Below are 18,745 nucleotides of genomic sequence, written 5' to 3' on the forward strand. Positions count from 1 at the left end.
TATTGTGATCCTATATATGCTATTTGCATACGGAATACATAATTGAAATTGAGGCATATTGGTTTGTACATTAAAACATGCACATTTTATTCTTAGTTATGTATACCTGAACGTTTTACTTCACCCGTGCACCTGTATAAACAATGGGATGAAGTGTGACCGACAGCCGAAACCTAACAATAGGCTCTGGTAACACCGTTACGGCTGATCGGTCACACTCGGTCAGGCGAAGCCAGCACATTTTACCTGAGACAGCATGACGCCTCGATGTTCGACACAAAAATGGAAATTTCGGTATAGTTTAGAAGGGAGGGACCACAAAATATATTCGACACAACCGCAGTATTCCATTCAACTGTGTTCGAATCATCCATGCTTAATTTACTAAGATAAAGAACGGAAAAAATCGGGACCAAACGAAACGTTCGACTCATCCGATGTATTCGATTCAACCGTGTTTGACACAAGTGAGTTTTACTCTACTGCATATAATATGGTTTTTTTTTTAAACTTTTATATTTATATTTATTTTAATTTACTACAAATTACAATTAAAAGGTATTATAGAGATCATTTGACAATATCAAAGAATTTAATAACAGAATTTAATTATCAAAATTTTACAGAATAGTCTTCGAAATGCCATCTGCACACAGGTAAAATACTGTGAGTTGCACAGGGACTTGTGTAAACAGTTTACAATGTATGTTTCTGTTTTAAGAGCCACACTGCTATAGTAAATATATTTACATCAGAAGACGGGTACATTCTACTTTGTAGGCCTCTGACCGCAATCAACTTCCCTCTATGTTCTAATGAAGAAAAAATGAATTGATATATTTTGATATTTTTTCCAGAAATCTGGTTTCCATTTGATATATAAACATCTTTTACAGTTGTACTGTAGAAACAAGAAGAATAAAGTAGTTTGAACAGTCAATTCCAATTGTAGGCCTCACACAGTGGTAAATTTTCCTCTATTTTCTACTTAAGAAAAAAAAAAAACTTAATCAAAATACATTTTCGCTACCCGAAATCTGGTTTTAATTTCATATTGTAGAATTATTCTCTAAATTTCAAGCTATTCAGATATTGAGAAAACATTATCTTCCACATTTTTCAATTCTTTGTTACAGTGAATTACAACCTTAAGATAGTTGATGAAAGAAATATTGAAAAGTCATTTCATAGATGTTTACATATATATATAGAGAAGGGAAGGTAAAAATCAGTCCAATCTGCATGCGCTGTAGTGGTTGTCCTTGGGCAAGATATCTTTTAAGTTCTTGCATTACACTTGATGACATGCGACGGGCCTCCAATGTGTTGTTCAGTGAGGTAGTCACCAACTACTACAAAGAAAGCCGCCTCAAAATAAAAGGGTGATCATCACAAGAAACAGAGCTAAACAAACATGCGTAAGACACTTATTTTCAGTGCTGTCCTGGCCATGGTTTTGTCCTGGATGCCGGCCTACGACAGCCCACTTGCATGTTGAAGGGCGAGGTAGTCACTTCATTCGAGGTCACAAGGAGTCAAATAGTCTAAAATATTTAAACGATTTCTTCTCAATAACCAAGAGTCCCAGAGAGTTGTTATTTGGTCTGTAGCATGCTGGGGTGAAGTGCTACCATGTTTGTTTTAATGGATAACATTGACTTTCATTCAAGGTCACAAGGCATTAAAGTAATCTAAAATCTTTGACCGATATCTTCTCAATAACCAAGAGGCCCTGGGACTTGATACTTAGCCTGTAACATGCTTGGGTGAAAGACTACCAAGTTTGTTCTAATGAATGACCTTGACCTTCATTCAAGATCACAAGGAGTCAAACAGCCTTAATTATTTAAACGAATTCGTCTCAATAACCAAGAGTCCCAAAGAGGTGTTATTGGGTCTGTAGCATGCTTAGGTGAAGTAATACCAACTTTTTTCTAATGAATAACCTTGACCTTCTTTCAACGTCACATGGCGTCAAATAGCTTAAAGTCTTTGACCGATTTCTTCTCAATAACCAAGAGTGCTAGGGATTTGATATTGGGTCAGTAGCATGCTTGAGTGAACGGCTACCAAGATTGTTTAAATGAATGACATTGACCCACATTCAAGGTCACAGGTATCAAATAGGCTAAAATCCTGAAATCACTTCTGAGAGGCCCAGGAAGTTAACATTTAGAAGGGGTACTTTGTTGTTGGAAAACGTCAGCAAACGCGAAACTTGGTCGCATACAGGGAGGGGTCGTTCCTTAGAGTGGTCGTAGGGGATGAAGGAGAGGCAGAGGCGTGTGGCCAAATCTCGACAATGAGCACCGACATCTACCATAAGGTCACCTTCCCAAAAGTCACCAGCCCCAAGGTTACCTTCACCAGGGATGAGCTCCCAGACAACTGCTCTGGCAGCGCTTGTTAACACAACTTATTTGTCACCCAGGGCATTGCGATCTAAGATTAGACGCATCACATCTCCAGACAAGTCAACCTGCTCACCATGCATCCCCAAGCAACAGGTTCCAAACCAGGCGATGCCGTCAGCCTCGGTCCACCATGTGGAACCAACACATTCTGATAAGTCAAACGATTCAATTGATGCTGGCAGTTTACTCTCGGCCATTGAACAGTTGGAGACTGACCAGACAAATGGTAATACATGTTTTTTTAGCATTAAATTGTGCAATGTCACCAGGCAGGCTATGTCCAGTAACAAGCCCATGTCCAGTAATAAGCCCACCCCTGTAACAGCAGGAACACACTGTTAATGATTTTATCTGGGAACAAGCCCACTCTCTATATTGTTCAGAGTTTACCTTACATACAGAGATATTTTCATTTGATTTCAGTGGAACCATTACACTGGGAAAAGACAGTCCACAGCAAATCAACCCATATTCCCTCCGAAGGCAAGTCGAAATTATCATCATGCATGATACCCAATATTTTGTAGGAAATCAAACCAGATCCCCAGGAAACAAATGCAGCCACAATCACGTCGGAGTCAAAGATCCAGCCAGTTGAGGTAAACATTAACACACTGACCTAGTGATTAGTATAAGAACCTGAGGGTAGACATTGTTTTTAAATCATGACAACAAAATAAGAGTTTGAAAAAAAGGGGAAAAATAAGAAAAAAAATAAAAATAATGTCTATTCATTTCATTGTTACAGGTTCAACTGACTGGCAAAACTCAAGAAGCCAAAACAAAAGCATCCTGGAACAAGAACAACAGATCCACACCAACAGTGCTGGCCAGTCTCAAACCAGAAGACAGGTAATACCCTCTAGTTCCACAAAGAAACACCACATATGCAGTCAAGATGTCCTCCTCCCAAGTTAAAACACAACTTCCGGTTCTGGTCTCTATACCAGTGACGTCACCGGTTTTTATTTGACTTCTGGTTTCTGCTACACACGCGGTATCACATTGACCCAGTGGTAAGTATAAAAATTTAAGGGAGTCATTTTGTAAAGTTATGACAACAAAATGAAGTTCATAAACATACACAAATGTAAGAAAAGATGAAAAACGAGAACAAAATAGATATATAGAAAAAAATAATTGTCATTTCCACATTATACCCATCTAAAAATATTCAATTTATTGTTACAGGTTCAACCAACAGCAAAAAAAAAAACAAGACAAAGGCATCCTTGAACAAGGACTTCGGATCAACACAGCAGACGAAAGGCCCCCAGCTGCGATTCCTCCTCCGATGATGAGACAAAATTCGCCAATCAGGGTCCCAGTCTCCCAGCAGCATCATTTTAACCTACATCCCCCCCCCCCCCCTCCCAAACACTGCTGGCCAGTTACCTACCAGAAAACAGAGACAGCACACTAAAGATTCACCAAAGAAAACCAAAAAAGTCAAAAAGTCCTCTCAGCTTGAAACACCACATCCAGTTCCAGTACCAGTTCGGATCGCACCGCCCCTTCCGGTTCCAGTCTCCACATCAGTTACACTTCCGGTTTCTGCACCACTTCCCTTTTCCATACCACTTCCAGTTCATGCACCACTTCTGGTTTCTGCAGCACTTCCTGTCGGGTCCATCCATGGTTTGCCAACAGCACAGCTACCTATTTCAGCCACCCAGGTATGTCGCCATCCTGCCCGGAGTGTCACAGCAGCCAGCTCTGCAGTCCGCCATGGCCCCCAGCCTGAAGTCATATTACAAGCACCAGAAGGAAGAAATGGAAAAGGGCAGGGTGGTTTGACGGTATGTAAGACAGAGGCAGATACAGTGCAGGAAATGTTGACAGGGGAGCGACAGCGTGACACCGGGCAGTTTTACAGGAACTGGTTTTACACCCAGACAGCCCAGGTGCCTTATGATGAATGGAGGCAGATGATGAAGGCAAGAGGTTATCCCAAGAAGAAGAACTAGTGAAGCAACACTCTTTTTGTTTGTTTTGGTGATGGGAAAGTTATAGAAATATTTGTAATGCTGCCTAGCATAATGCTAGAGGTCCCAAGCCCTTGTAAAGCAGAGGGGAACTATTTCGAAATGAATTAAGAAATTCAACAAAATCGGTCTGAAATCAAGTAGTGCTATACACATTCCTAGAGTGAAGGGGTTTCACACTTGCTACTGTGTTGCAGGAGACCCAGGTTCGACTCCTGGTGGGAATCAAAGCACGAAAGGTTTTTTAGTGTTTTCTATGTTAAAGGCTATTTGATTTAATTGTCAGTCAAATTTATTCAATTTTATGGTTTAATTCTGTCATTGAATTTCAATAATGAATTTAAATACATATTTTATTAGTTTCTTACGTTATAATGCAAATTAAACTTAATGGGTTTCATTTTCTTGGCAACAACACAGTTTTACATATTTTTGTTTAAACGTCCTATTAAAAACTATGGTCATTTAAGCACGTGCCTGGTTTTGGTGGTGGAGGAAAGCTTGAGTCCCCGGAGAAAAACCACCGACCTACCGTCCGTACAAGGTATCTACCCAACGTGTGTTTCGAACTCGCAACCCAGATGTGATAACGTGTCTGGACACCTTAACACAAGGTCTTCTTATTGGTCGAAATTAGATGGTGAGCGATTTTGATCAAAACTGCTGGAACAGAGTTATCTCCCCTCACTACACTTCATTCTTCCTGTGACATCCTTCAGGTGTCACTCCACTAGTAAGGGACGATAACTCGTCATTGTTCCTTACGGAACGTAATGATACTATGAGCTAATTCGCGATTTTTGCCGGCTATTGTAGCGATTTGGGAGCGGAAAAAAAGGCACATACAATTTTGATGGTCTTTTGAACCATTGTAAAACTCGGCTCGATCTAGGTCTGGATTTATCTGGTATCCCTGTGGAAATTCGTATTTATGAGATATTTTGGGTCAAACATGTCAAAATCGTCATTTTGACCGGTAGCTTCTGTTTAACCGGTCCTTAAAAATCAGCGTTTCAATAAGTGAATTAGAAACTCCAAACATAACAAGAAGAGATAGTTCTGAAGAAAGCATATCTTTCATAGAACGGCCACAATAGGGTTTTGAAAAGGGTCGTATTTTATCGAGAGGTGGCGGATGTTACGTCACACGAGTGACGTAACCAAGAATGTGTGGAATGTAGTGTATTGAAGGACGGTAATGTACATGCAGCTAGTTCAGACTACTTTGCCGGAGCTAACTGAAAAAACGACTCTATTCATTTTGATAAAACTTTCCACACTTGTAAAACTCGGTGTGATCTAGTCCTGGCATGTCCCGTATGTCTGTGAACAATGTAGTTATGGAGATATGTTGAGTACAAACACACGGCCACAATAGGGTTTTGAAAAAGGGTCGTATTTTATCGAGAGGTGGCGGATGTTACGTCACCAATCACCTAAATATCCAATCAGTAGGCCCGGATGCATTCACCTTCCTATTAAATCTTCTGCCCAAACGGGAAAAACCCACAATCTATTTTTGATTTGGTTCTGTGATCCCTATAAGCCCTGATTTTGACATCATAATGATATGCATGACATTTGTTTTTATCTTTGATCGTATATGTAATTATTTATCGATTAGAATACCGCGAATACATCTGTTACTAAGATGAACTTAGGGTTGATTGTTTGGTTGTTTTATCACCACGTGTATATATTGCAATCAGGATCGTTTTGAGACTGGGTCTCCTTATAGTAGTGGGTGACTACCTCACTGAACAACAACACACGAGAGACCCTAACGTATACTTGCATAGATGCCAATTGATGTCTCATAATCAATCAATGTGTCATATTCCAGAAAACTGAAGAATTATGAAAATTATTGCGGTGGTAACCCCCAAACCTTCAATTTCCTCGCGCCAGTATTAATATTTAAACGTATTTGAGAGTTTTAAATGTCGCGCGAATAAATTAAGTGCAAGTGAGAAAATTAAGTGAAAGTGAGGAAATTAAGAGCAAGTGAAGGTATTTATGCTAAAGGAAAGGAAATAAAGGTTTTTGGGGTTACCAGTGTTATAACATAACCAATAATCTATTTAGTGCCCCACTTAAACAAGAATTGACACAAATGTTCTTCAAGGTCATGGGGTTTGCAACTGATCTTTTATTTTCCGATCGGTCAGCCAAGATGGCCGCCACAGACTTATTTGCCTCTGAGTGGTGAAAATTTAGATATTGTTTGATTTCGATTACCATTGGATTGCATGGGTATCATTGCCATATCAAGGCTTCTGATTGGTCGAAGTTTAGACAATGGATTTGGATGCAAAATGGTACATTTTTTGTAAATATGGGAATTCGAACTCAACCACATGGGATCCATTGCCATAGCAACCACATTGAGGAATTCAATTGGTCAAATTTTAGATGCAAATTCAACCTCACGGATTTTCTTGCCATATAACCACGCTTATGCTTCTTATTGGTCGAAATATTGACATTGAATGATTTTATGTAAACCAGGACTCGTGCATGGAACCTCTAAACTCAAGACGGACATTTATGTATCACCCTCAGCATTTTTTTTTCTGGCTTTCGTGCTCATCCAGAGTTATCTTCCCTAACTACACTTCATTCTTTCTGTGACACTCCTTTAGGTGTCACCCCACTAGTATAAATAGATATATGTAAATGCATATATTAATTTTATTTTTAAAAAAAGGAAAGAAAGAAGGTCCGCTGGCGGGAATTGAATACTGGTCTCCATCGTGAGTAAAAAGAGTGTTGCATGTCGGCTTCTGGTCAGTAAGGAGCATATGTAACAGGAGAGGAGTAAATGTAGCAGCCAGACCAGGGTTCGAACCCGGGATCCTCCGAACTCTAGACGGAAGCTCTACTACTGAGCTACCTGGTCGCCGATGACCGACCCAGTCCAGTTCCGCCACACATATATTTTGATAGAAAGTTCAGTATACGTTCATCTATAAAGTTATCTGACGACTGTCTGGGGCCAAACTGATAGAGGCCGCAACGACTTGTAGGGTCCGAGTGCTAGTGGAGTCGGTTACAGTATCGAGTTGTCGGCCCTCCGACAACTCGATCCTGTACACAGAGACCGAGCGTGTGGGGTACGATGGATCCTACCAGCACGGACTCGGGTGCGAGTCGGCACGGTTAAACGAATGTCAGGATTTTACTTGAAATCACCTGATATGTATATCGAAATTTACATTTTTGAAACCAGCTAGGCTGACTTCTTGTGCGTGTAAAATATTTCCACAAATCTACACCAAGCTGGTCTCACTAACTACCGACAAGAGCCGACAAGAAGTTAGAATTACAAAATAGTTGCTTTTTAAATTTATTTATTAATACAATATATGAATTGTTTTTTTTTTTTTTTTTTTTGTGTGTGTGTGTGTGTGGGGGGGGGGGGGGGGGGGGGGTGGTATTTTTTGGAATATTATGTGGTCTGATATAATGGTTGTGACAGGTAATATTGACAAGAAAAATAGATCTACCGACAATATGGGCCTGCCATACACAGTCATTGTGTAAGATTTCGCTGGTCATTATTACATTTGGCAGAAATTTGTGTATACAAGTTACCCGTGGACGCGTGTGTCTCCTAAGGTCAATCGGCTCGTGGCCCATAGGTGAAGGTACGATATTATAATTTCTAAATATGGGCTTGCCCACATCGCCAATTACTATTTTTCATTATATGGTAGTTGGGGTCTGTTTGAAGACAATGGTAGAACTGATGTGTGATCTCTATCATAACATATAAATGTTGAGATTTTACATTAGTTCCTCAGAAACAAATCATAACCTCTCATACTTTGGAAGCCAAAATATGTTGATACAGCATATTGCCTTAAAATCCTACTTTAAATCCTGACTACTTCAAACATTTTTAAGTAGAATGAAGGGAGTATTATGTAGATATGTATGCAGTTCAGTTTTTAGCTCACATGCTTTCAGGACAAGTGAGCTTACACCATGGTGCGACGTCCACCCTTCCTGCCAGCCATCAGTCCAGCATCAGCTTTTTCTTTTAAACAACTTCTTCTCAATAATCATGGGGCACAGATACCTGATATAGGCCTGTATCATGCTGGGGTGAAAAGCTACCAAGTTTGTTAAAATTAATTACCTTGATCTGCATTCAAGGTCACATGGGTCAAATAGGCTATAATCTTCAAATGACGTCTTCTCAATAACCAAGAGGCCCAGGGATTTGATATTGGGCCTGTAGCATGCTGTGGTGAAGGGCTACCAAGTTTGTTCAAATAAATGACTCTGACCTACATTCAAGATCACATGGGTCAAATAGGCTATAATCTTCAAATTACTTCTTCTCAAAAACCAAGAGGCCCAGGGACTTGTTATTGGGCCTGTAGCATGCTGGGGTGAATGGCTACCAAGTTTGTTCAAATGAATGACCTTGACCTTCATTCAAGGTCACATGGGTCAAATAGGCTATAAGCTTCAAATGACCTCTTCTCAATAACCAAGAGGTCCAGGGAGTTGATATTGGGCCTGTAGCATGCCGGGGTAAAGGGCTACCAAGTTTGTTCAAATAAATGACCTTGACCTTCATTCAAGGTCACATGGGTTAAATAGGCTGTAATCTTCAAATGACTTCTTCTCAATAACCAAGAGGCCCAGGGACTTGATATTGGGCCTGTTGCATGCTAGGGTGAAGGGTTACCGAGTTTATTCAAATGAATTACATTATTTTTCATTCAAGGTCAGATGGGTCAAATAGGCTATTATCTTCAAACATCTTCGTCTCAAACACCAAGAGGCTCAGGGACTTGAGGTTGGACCTGTCTGTAGTATGCTGGGGTGAAGGGCTACCAAGTTTGTTCAAATAAATGACATTGACCTACATTCAAGGTCACAGTGGTGAAATCTTTTTTAAATCTTGCAATAGCCAAGAGTCACCAAGATCCGTTATTAGGCCAATAGTATGCTGGAATGAAGGACTAGACAATTTATTGCCATGAATAAACCTAGCTTACTCTGATGTTTGAATACATTGGTTATCAGAAAAGTATCTGTAGAAATGACCTCAATCAACTGCAAATTTGCTGCTGTAAAGCCAGGTGAGCGATACAGGCCCATTGGGCCTCTTGTTTTATTTATTCTCATGTTTTCTATAAAGCTGACTGAAATGTCAGGTAAAATGGGCATCAGATATTTAATATAGACAGTAAAAATGGCTTGAAAAGATCTTGAATTTGGTTTGACATAATCCGTATGAACCCATGCCAGTTAAGACCTTCATAAAAAATGATTTCTTGTTGGCTAACATACTCCGAAGACCTGCTATTTGACCTACGTATATACTTTGATAATGTAATAAAGTGGTGATCAGCACTAGTTAGTATTTGCATATGATCACAGGCGCTTGCAAAGAAAATGTGATTTTCATTTTGTTTTGTTTTTGTTTTTATATGACAGTGGTTTGTTTACCCTGTAAAGTATCGGTGCGAGGTTGGCAACTCCGCCACGAGCGAAAAGGCACTGTGTCACTCCATACGAATTGTTACATCCAAAACACAATAATCCGTGAAAACATTGCCAAATTCTTCCTGCACGATACCATTTTTAGCTCACCTGAGCCGAACGCTCATGTGAGCTTTTGCTATTTGATTTTCAATAACAAGGCTCAGATAGTGATGATAAAGAGACAAGTTTAATTTGGAGTACGTATAATGATTGGTTGATTTTTAATTAACTTAATTGTATGGTTTGTACCTGTCTGTAAACAACCTCCGTGAAGTTGATTACTTATTCCTTATTCCATTACCTATTCGATTTCTCTTTACTAATTAACACTTTAGATGGTTCAAAACTAATAAATAGGCATTCCAAATGCACATTCCACCATTCCATTCCCAGAGTCCTGATATTAGACCTGTAGCATGCTGGGATGAGGGGCTACCAAGTTTGTTCAAATAGATGACCTTGACCTTCATTCAAGGTCACAGGGGTCAAATATAATAAAACATTAGATCGACTTCTTCTTGATAACCAAAATGCCCTGAGACCTGATATTGGGCCTGTATCATGCTGGGATAAAGGGCTACCAAGTTTGTTAAAATAAATGACCTTGACCTTCATTTAAGGTCACATTGGTTAAATAGGCTATAATCTTCAAATGACCTCTTCTCAATAACCAAGAGGCCCAGGGACCTGATATATGGCCTGTAGCATGCTTGGATGAAGGGCTACCAAATTTGTTCAAATGGATGACATTGACCTTTATTCAAGGTCACATGGAGCCAAATGTGCTGAAATATATCATAACTCAGGTGACCGTTAAGGCACATGGGCCTCTTGTCTACTCTCTGATACCTGTTAGTTTTGATGAGAAAACCTCTTAGCTTAATCTCTGCATGAAACCATAGTATTGCTGGTTGAGGGTCACACAGGAAAACAATAAGATTAATTAGATAAAGGGCAGCAGAGGTCTGGGAATGCAGCCCAATCTCCAGAGCTGCCCAGTTAACCAGTGTCTTGCTTTAATGTGTAAATATGGTAAATATAAAAAAAACTTCTGATAATTTAAATCAAATTTCGAGAGAGCCTAAAGGTTTCTAATTCATTAGTCATATACATACATGTATATATTATGTAGTGATACTGTGCAAGTGGAAAGCATGTCACATTGATACTATTTATGTCTTTACATTGCTCTATGTTGTGACTTGTGCAAATGAAAAGTAGGAATGATAATGGGACAACATCAACTGACATCAAGGATGAGAAAGGCATGCCGATAACATATATTGCAAAATTAGGTCAATGTGACCTACTTTTTCAATAATTACATTAGGGCAATATAAATGTACATCTAGGATGAGAAAGGAATGCCGATAGCAAATATTATAAAATTAGGTCACTGTCACCTACTTTTTCAGTAATTATTTTAGGGCAATAGAAATTGACATCTAGGATGAGAAAGGCATGCCAAAAGCAAATATTGCAAAATAAGGTCACTGTGACCTACTTTTTCAGTAATTATGTTAGGGCAATATAAATGGACATCTTGGATGAGAAAGGTATGTCGATAGCAAATATTCCAAAATTTGGTCACTGTGACCTACTTTTTCAGTAATTACGTTAGAGCATCAGAATTAAATATCTAGGATAAGAAAGGCAAGCCAATAACAAATATTGCAAAAATATGTCACAGTGACCTACATTTTCAGTTATTATATTTGGGCAATAGAAATAGACACTTACGATGAGAGAGGCATGTCGATAACAAATATTGCAAAATTAGGTCACTGTGACCTACTGTTTCAATAATTACTTTAGGGCAATATAAATGGACATATAGGACGAAAAAGCCATGCCAGTTGCAAATATTGGAACTAGATGTCCATTTCTTTTGCCCTAATGTAATAATTGAAAAAGAAGGTCACAATGACCTAATTTTGCAATATTTGCTATCGACATGCCTTTCAAATGTTGCAAAATTAGGTCACTCTGACCTACTTTTTCAGTAATTATGATAGGGCAATAGAAATGGACACTTAAGATGAGAGAGGCATGTCAATAACAAATATTGCAAAAGTAGGTCACTAATTTATCTATGTATTTTGAACCCTTTTTTAGCTCACCTGGTCCGAAGGACCATGGTGAGCTTATGCCATGCCGTTGCGTCCGTCTTCCGTCCGTCGCCTGTCGTCCGTCCGTCCGTCCGTCCGTCAACAATTGACTACTTCTTCATAACCACTGATCAGAATTTGACAAAATTTTGTCAGAAGCATCACTATGGGGTATGGACGCAAAATTGTACAAATGGTGGGGCTGACCCCCCAGGGGTCTGAGGGGCGAGCCAAAAGGGGTCAATTTGGCTATATTAATATAAACGACTTCTCTGAAACCAAGCAAAGGATACCGCCCCTTATTTGCCATGTTAGCATCACTATGGGGTGATGATTCAAAATTGTACAAATGGTGGGGCTGACCACCTGGGGGCCTTAGGGGCGGGGCCAAAATGGGTCAATATACCTTTATTTATATTAACGACTTCTTCTCTGAAACCAAGCAATAGATATCGCTCATATTTGCCTGGTAGTGTTACTAGGGGATGGAAATTCAAAATTGTACAAATGGTGGGGCTGACCCCCAGGGGCCTGAGGGGCGGGCCAAGAGCGGTCAATTTGGCTAAATTGATATGAACAACTTCTCTGAAATCAAGCAATAGATATTGCTCGTATTGGACTGTGGGCATCCCTTTGGGGTCTGGGTTCAAAATTGTACAAATGGTGGGGTCGACCTACCTGGGGCCTGAGGGGGGCCCAAAAGAGGTCAATTTGGCTAAATTGATATAAACAACTTCTTCTGTGAAACAAAGCTATGGATATCGCTCATATTTGCCTGGTACAACCCCCGGGGTAGGGATTCAAAACTGTATAAATGACAGAGCTGACCCCGAGGAGGTAAGAGGCGAGGCCAAAACGGTCATTTTGGCAGAATTGATATAAACAACTTCTCTGAAACTAAGCAATGGATATCACTCACATTTGAATGGTAGCATGATCATGGGGTGGGGATTCAAAATTGTACACATTTTGGGGTTGCACCAAAAGTCAATTTCATTTCATGGATTAATGCATTTTTGGCATAAAAACCTCACGTACCCATATACAATGCCTATGATATACTGATATAGCAATACCAGGGACAAATATACTTAATCATCATTCTTGTTTCAAATCTCATGAAATCCAAATGAGCGATACAGGCCTTCTGTGGCTCTTGTGCAAATTTTTGAAACCATATTATTTGCTTACTTGATTTTGATTTTCATCACTTAGTGTCAACAATGTCAGAGTAAGTTATAAAATATAAACGCATTATAAAGTATTCTTTATAATACTGATTATCTATGTAATTCCACTGTATATGGCATATATAATATGTTAGTTATTGATGAATAACCTGATTAAGTGTAATTATGTGTGTAAGCATCTAATGCGACTCTTCTCATAATTAAGCTGGCTGCTGAAGGGCTTATAATTACAGAATAAAGAAACTGAATTGAAATGAGAAAGAAAAGAGAATACTTTAAGGGTATTTCTAGTAGTTGTTTTGTGTCAATGCCAGAATTTAAAAGTATTTAGGGCTAACAACATCGAAAAATTGCAACGGATACTGTTAGTTCATGGTATACATATAATACCCCGGCCCTGTCTTGAACAAGTTATTGAATACCATTACGTGCAATCTTTTGATTTCAAAACGAAGTTTCAACAACTAGACTAATGTCGATAACCGGCATGAACACATACTATTTAATTAGTCCATGATCTCAAAAACAATGTCCTGTACATGCACTTGTAAAATAAAGTATGCCGAGATGACCCCAAAAAGTGCACATGGTGACAATCGATTATATAAACGCATGACCTTTCAACCCTATATGTAAATGAGGAATCTGAACAGGCTGAGGGAGCAGTTTGAAAAATGGTGTTTTGTTGGAGGAATTCGGCGTAGTTTTTACGGATTATTGTGTTTTGGATGTAACAATTTGTATTGAGTGACACGGTAGCCTAAAGATGAATGTTTCTAGATGACAGTAGTATATAATATACACGTGCCAGTTTGAATAAATGTTTTTAGTCGATTGAAGTGTAGTGGTGTGCCTTTTCACTTGTGGCAGAGTTTCAAACCTTGTACTTAACAGACAACTGTATCTAAAAAAAAAAAAAAAAAAAATCACATTTTTTTGTACAGGCGCCTGTGCATATGATATGACCTAGATCAATTTCCAAGTTGCTTTACAAGCAGGTTTGCGATTCAGGCCCATTATGGCTCTTCGTATTTTAACTTAATTTTTAAGTTTGGTTGCCATTGTTACTAGGTCACTATACACATGTTTTGTGTATTCACCATCAACTGAGCTCCAATGAATAACATTTGACCTGCATTCAAGGTCACATGGGTCAAATAGGCTAAAATCTTTAAATGACTTCTTAAAATTCAAAACGCCTAAGTATTAATAGAATGAGCCAAGACACTCTGAGACCTAATATTAAACAGTTTTCTGGAATGAAGGACTAAAAAATACTGACTTGATTAAACCTAGCCTTCTCTAATATTTGAATAAAGTAGAAATCAGCATATTATATGTACAGAAATGTCCTAGATCAACTTTAAGTTGCTGAAGAACCAGACGAGCAATTCAGGCCCATAGGGCCTCTTGCATTAGTTCCCCAACTATAAAACCAGGGGTGACTTTAGTTTTCCTCTTTGTTAGTTTTGTATATACTATGTATGTACATAATCAGAGTTTTTGAAGTGCTCTAGTGGTTTCGTTTCTTGAGAGAGTTTGATTAAATTCACACAATTAGAAGAAACCATGATATCTCTGGTGTAGCTTGGTGTCGGTACCTGCATCAGTGTTTATTTCTAAATGTTAATTTGGATCTGAAGGTAAAAAAAAAATTTGATCTCTGATTATTGCCCTGGATTACTCAATACATTAAATAAATCTTTACAAATGTGTATTATAACAGTATATTAAGAAATAAGAGTTACGCCAGTGTATATTTTGCTTCCTGCTTGCAGTACCTTTATAGTTCAAATGTCAAATGTCAAACTGATCTTCTTGATATTGGCAGATGGCTTCTTGATGGTTGTGTAGTATATTAAGCCACATGATAGGGTCCTTTGCTGATCTTTCAGGGTTGACACTAACTTAGTTATCTTGGCAGACCGCTGGGCTTTTCTTTGAAACCAGAAAGCCAAGTTTATCAAAGAACAAATTGACATAGATATGTGGTCCAAAATGGGAAATCTATATGCAATATAGCTTAAGAGTGCTATACCATATCCAGGTGAGTGATGCAGGGTACACCTACAGGAATGACTTGCTGCATGCTCATTGCAGCTCTGATACATGCCTGACTAAGGTACTGATATTTGCTCTAATGATTTTTGTAGGAATTGCATAGCACTTCTAAGAGTCAGAATAAAATGTTTCGGAGAAAAATATTTTGTTTTTAACTCACATCACATGGTGGGCTTTTCAAATTGACTTTCGTCTATGGTCCGTCTATTTGTCAATCTGTCTTACCCTTATTTCTTATAAAGTACTCTATGGATCTTTCTCAATTTTTGAGATTTTGAATGTGAAAACAACATAGCTGACATATGGCCCTTTGAATTTTGACAGTTGATTGTTAGCTCACCTGGTCCGAAGGACCAAGGTGAGCTTATGGCATACCGTGGCGTTCGTCCGTCAGTCAACAATTGACTTATTTGACTTAGGAAACCATCCCTATGGGTAGGGGACTCAAATTGTTCGAATGATGGGGCTGACCCCTTGGTGGCTTCTATGGCGGCGCCTAAAGGGTGTAAATTTGGCTATATTGATATAAACAACTTCTCTGAAACTGAGCAATGAATATTGCTTACATTTGCCTGGTAGCATCACTATGGGAAGCAAATTCAAAATTGTACAAATGATGGGGCTGACTCCCCAGGGCCTGTCAGGACCATGCAGTGCCAAAAGAGGTCCATTTGGCAATATTGATATTTAAAATGACTTTTTCTCTGGAAATAAGCAATGTATGAAATTGATATTTCAGTGGTAACACCCCTAGGTAGCTGGGATTCAAATTGATACAAATGATGGGACTGACACTCCAAGGGGCTTGAGGGGTTGGGTAAAAGGGAGCAATTTGGCTGTATTACTTATTATTGAAGAAACCGTTTTGATCTCCACCCCATAACCATGCATATATAGCATTGCTGCGCATCAAGAGATAAACAGTGTCTTGTTATAAAGGTAAGCCCTGGTGTTTTTCCCCAACCCTATAGCCTACGTTTGTTTGTTATATCATTGAAACCATTGCGATCCCAATCCCATGACCATATATAGCATTGTTGGGCATCAAGAGATAAAGTATAAAGTAATGATGACAAAATAGGCCCAGGGATCTTTCCCCAGGGACTCATTTTTTTGTTATATGTTTAAAACTGTTGACATCCCCAACCCCATAAACATATATAGCATTCTTGGGCATCAAGAGATAAACAAAATAAAAGTGCTTTGTCTGTCTTCATGCGCCGTCCGCCGTCCGGAACATTTTTCACATTTAAAACTTCTCAAGTTCCACCAGTGGGAATGAGCTGAAACTTGCCACAAATGATCCTGAGATGATCTCGACCAAATGTTGTTATTTTTCAGACCTATCCAAAATCCAAGATAGCCGCCATTGCCACATCTTGAAAAACACATTTTAAACTTCTTCTCAAGTTCCACCCGTGCTATTGAGCTGAAACTTGCCTGAAATGATCCTGAGATGATCCTGACAAAATGTTGTTATTTTTTAGACCGATCTGAAATCCAAGATGGCCGCCATTGCCGCAATCTTGAAAACACATTTGAAAACTTCCTCTCGCGTTCCACTCGTGCCATTGAACTAAAAATTGGGGAGGATTATAAGGAAGTGGAGCTAACAAAGTGTTGTTATATTTCTGCCTGGTAAAAACTTTGGCATTGCAGCCATGGTTGCCATTTCGTAACATGATTGCGTAATCATGGTTTTCCTGACCAACACCTATTTCAAAATTTCTTCTCAAATTACTCTTGTGGGATTGAGCTGAAACTTGCCAGAAATGATTCCGAGATAGTCCTGACCAAGTTTTTTTTTTTTTTTTTAAGGTCGGTCAGAAATCCAAGATGGCCGCAGCCATCTCTAAAAACACATTTCAAACTTCTCCAGTTCCACTAGTGCAATTTAGCTGGACATTGGTGAGGATGTTAAGGAAGGAGAGCAAACAAAGTGTTTTTATTTTCGGCCTCGTTAAAACTTTGACATTGCAGCCATGTAGGCCATTTAATAACATGATTGCACAATCATGGTTTCCTATTTCAAATTTCTTCTCAAATTTGACCAGTGGGATTCAGCTCTAACTTACCAGAAATGATCCTTAGATGGTCCTTACTAAGTGTTGTTATTTTTTAGGTCGGTCAGAAATCCAGCACGGCCGCCATGGCCAACAGTGCCAAAAGTGCCACTATACTCGCTACTGAGAATACATACTACAGTAGCATTAGGTTCGCATGAAGGTGCCCTTTGTCAGTAGTTGTGCATGCTCCATTTTGGAACTGATCTAAGAAAAGATGGCCAACAGGCGGCCATTTTCAATTTTGACAATAGACCACTTTCACATTCGAGTGCGCATGTGCGATATCAGTTATCCCCCTTTGCAAAATTTTGCCGAGGGGGCAGCCTGAAGTGTCAAAATACGGTCGTTAACGAGATTGGTAATTCCGCTGCAGTATCGTTCATCCGACGTTGTCAGCCTAAAATTTTAGTGAAAGTTGTAAGAAATATCATCAAGGAAGGTCATTGTTATATTCAGTAATGACATGCTTGAGGGGATACGTATACCTGGAGCTGTCAAAACCGTGCAGAGACGCTGACATGTAAACAGCACCAGCAACAGTAATCCGCCATTGTCATCGTCACATTTTAGTAATGTATATAGAGACATGTCTTTCTTTCTTCCATTAACGTAAACGATGTCGTTTTTCACTCGAGATTGGTTTGTCAACAAACTGTCGGCAAATACATGGACTACATCATTAAAAAATGTGCCGGAGAAATACTGTCACGAGCAACTTAAAAAGTATTTGGTAGAAAGCAGGGAAAAAACGTTTGATAAAGACTCTCTGAGAGCTTTTAAAAGTTTAAAAGCATTTAAGTATTTTAAAGACGGATATGTGCAAAAGTTAAAGACAGCTACTGTAAAAGATGATGCGGTATCACCCGACAGCATATTTCTGTGCAAGGCTCAAGTCATGGCATCAATGGCCCGTAAACATTACACCGTGTTTACATGTATCAGCTCCTCTTTTGGACTTGTTCTTGGCGGATCATGTGAATGTGTCGCCGGGTATGTATAATGAAATAAATAATTTTGTATTCGTAATCGTGTTGACCTTTTCAAATTAAAATGTTACATGCCTGTAGTAACTACTGATAATGTATGTGTATAGATAAGCACTTCCACACACATTGTGACACCTGTCAGGTTGTGTATATATATCCAAATTAGCCTATCACCTGTACACTATACAGGGAGTGTTCCTTTGGCACCTGTGTGATGTTAGTATACACCTAAATTTAACACACACACCCTCCTTCATAAACAAAGGAAAAATTCAGTTAGACTTGAAATGTGAATACCTGTACATTTATTTAATACTAATCATTATATTTTATTTTTATAACAGTTTTGCCACCTAATGCAAATAAGACATTATTTATTATGCATATAAAATAATATATTAAATTAATCATATATTTTTCACTTTCTGATTAC

At 38.9% G+C, this 18,745-nt stretch overlaps 1 protein-coding gene across 1 annotated transcript; it reads left to right on the forward strand.

Moving 5' to 3' along the window:
* The first annotated feature begins 2,344 nt into the window (after window positions 1-2,344).
* On the forward strand, window positions 2,345-2,956 carry LOC117314889. Its single transcript, XM_033868988.1, has 2 exons — window positions 2,345-2,640; window positions 2,838-2,956. Exons 1-2 carry the CDS (start codon window positions 2,373-2,375, stop codon window positions 2,939-2,941), a joined length of 372 nt encoding a protein of 123 aa, XP_033724879.1. The 5' UTR covers window positions 2,345-2,372; the 3' UTR covers window positions 2,942-2,956.
* Window positions 2,957-18,745: the final 15,789 nt, after the last annotated feature.

Source organism: Pecten maximus, chromosome 17 (assembly GCF_902652985.1).
Source record: "Pecten maximus chromosome 17, xPecMax1.1, whole genome shotgun sequence".
Classification (NCBI taxonomy): domain Eukaryota; kingdom Metazoa; phylum Mollusca; class Bivalvia; order Pectinida; family Pectinidae; genus Pecten; species Pecten maximus.